General features: G+C 63.1%; 1 protein-coding gene across 1 annotated transcript; it reads left to right on the top strand.

Moving 5' to 3' along the window:
• The first annotated feature begins 577 nt into the window (after nucleotides 1-577).
• On the top strand, nucleotides 578-1,349 carry LOC104294773 (heat shock protein 30C-like). Its single transcript, XM_009894421.1, has one exon. It carries the CDS (start codon nucleotides 601-603, stop codon nucleotides 1,198-1,200), a length of 600 nt encoding a protein of 199 aa, XP_009892723.1. The 5' UTR covers nucleotides 578-600; the 3' UTR covers nucleotides 1,201-1,349.
• Nucleotides 1,350-1,619: the final 270 nt, after the last annotated feature.

Raw genomic sequence — 1,619 nt, 5'->3', positions numbered from 1 at the left:
CCCCCCTCCCGCCCCAGGGGCCACCCGCTGTCCTGTCCCAGCCCCTCAGCACCCCACCTGGGCTGGTTCCTGGTCTCACCTGGGGGTCCCCCCCGGGCATCTGAGGGTCCTGCAAAAGGGGCAGGGGACAGAGGGGCTCTCCTGCATGCAGATGGCGGGGGACAGACACAGGCGAGGGAGGGAATGCAGGGAGGAGAGGAGCCCAGCCCTGCGCCCTGCCTGGGAAATAGAAAGGCCACAGATTTTTGGCAGGGGCGGCTCAGGCATCCCGTTCGGAGGCTGAGGTGATGCTCTAATTATAAGCCAGGAGAGCAGAGCTGCGAGACTAAGGGCGAAGGTATGCTGGGCAGGACGTAAGAGGTGCCTCTCCTCACGGGTGAGTAATAAGAATGAGCTGGAACGGGCTGGAAAGGGCTGAGCTTTTCTCCCGGGGATGACGTGATGTGCGGGATGAGGCCACTCCTCCCGGGAAGGGCAATAAAACCCGCGGCCGACGGGAGGCCCCTCCTCCGGGGAAGGGCAATAAACCCCGCGGCCGACGGCGTCGGGGCAGAGCGCTCCGAGAGGAGACGACCAGCAGCACCAGCAGCACCAGCAGCGATGCTTTGCAGAATGCACCTCGCACCATTCGCCTCCAGCTCCCTGGCCACCCGGCTGGGCACGGTGAGGACCCTCTGGCCGCACGCAGAGACCATCTTCACTGAGCTGCAGCAGGAGATGGAGAAAGCTCGGGAGTTCATGAGCAGCTTCGAGCAGTTCCTGAGCAGCGGTAGCAGCCCCGGCCGGATCGGCATCGCTGCTGAGCGATGCCCCAGCACCAGCGCAGCCCTGCCCCAGGGCTCCGGGGAAGGCTTCTCCGTCTGCCAAGATGTGAAGGACTTTGCGCCTGAGCAGCTGTCGGTGAAGGTGGTGGGCAGGAAGGTGGTGCTGGTGGGACAGAAGGAGACGCAGAACGTCGATGAGAAGGGCTCCTTCTCGTACAAGTACGAGGTGCTGAAGCGGGAGTGGGACGTGCCTGAGGAGGTGGATGCCGAGGCGCTGACGTGCTCCCTGTCCAAGGAGGGGCAGCTGCGCATCGAGGCCCCCAGGCTGGCACTGCCGGCCGCCCCGGAGAGGAACGTGCCCATCCAGGTCAGCCCTGCAGCCCCACAGCCCGGACCAGCCTCTGAGGACGGAGCTGCCAAGAAAGCCCAGATGTAACGGGAGGGCAACCGATGGCCTGCGGCAGGACCGGAGCAGACAGCAACAAGTCTCGGGTTTTAGCCCAGACAAGCTCCATCAGCAATGATGTCATTTTTTTTTTTCACTATACTGGAATGTTTTTGTATCCAATAAAAATACTTTTGCATAGATCCTGCTTGTGTTCTCTTGGTGTTGATTGATGGGGAGGTTGGGCCCCGGGCTCAGCTCTGGGTGCAGAGAGAGGGAAGAGCCTCTCTTGGTGGCGCAGGGGGGACAGTGGTCCCAGAGGGAGGGAAGGGGTCTGTGAGCACAGTGCTGCTCGGGGTGGGGAGGGGAAGCCCCACTCACCCGTACCAGGGCAGAGGCAGCTCTCCCAGGAGCAGGCAGTCTGCCTTCGCTCCCTGCTACTGTCAGCATCTGCACCAGCTCTGTGGCCC

Source organism: Charadrius vociferus, unplaced genomic scaffold (assembly GCF_000708025.1).
Source record: "Charadrius vociferus isolate BGI_N301 unplaced genomic scaffold, ASM70802v2 scaffold1551, whole genome shotgun sequence".
NCBI classification, from domain to species: domain Eukaryota; kingdom Metazoa; phylum Chordata; class Aves; order Charadriiformes; family Charadriidae; genus Charadrius; species Charadrius vociferus.
This window is presented reverse-complemented; position numbering and strand designations above follow the sequence as displayed.

Bases quoted from the DNA above. Each gene is read 5' to 3' on its own strand.
- LOC104294773 (XM_009894421.1), top strand. From the start codon at position 601: ATGCTTTGCAGAATGCACCTCGCACCATTCGCCTCCAGCTCCCTGGCC.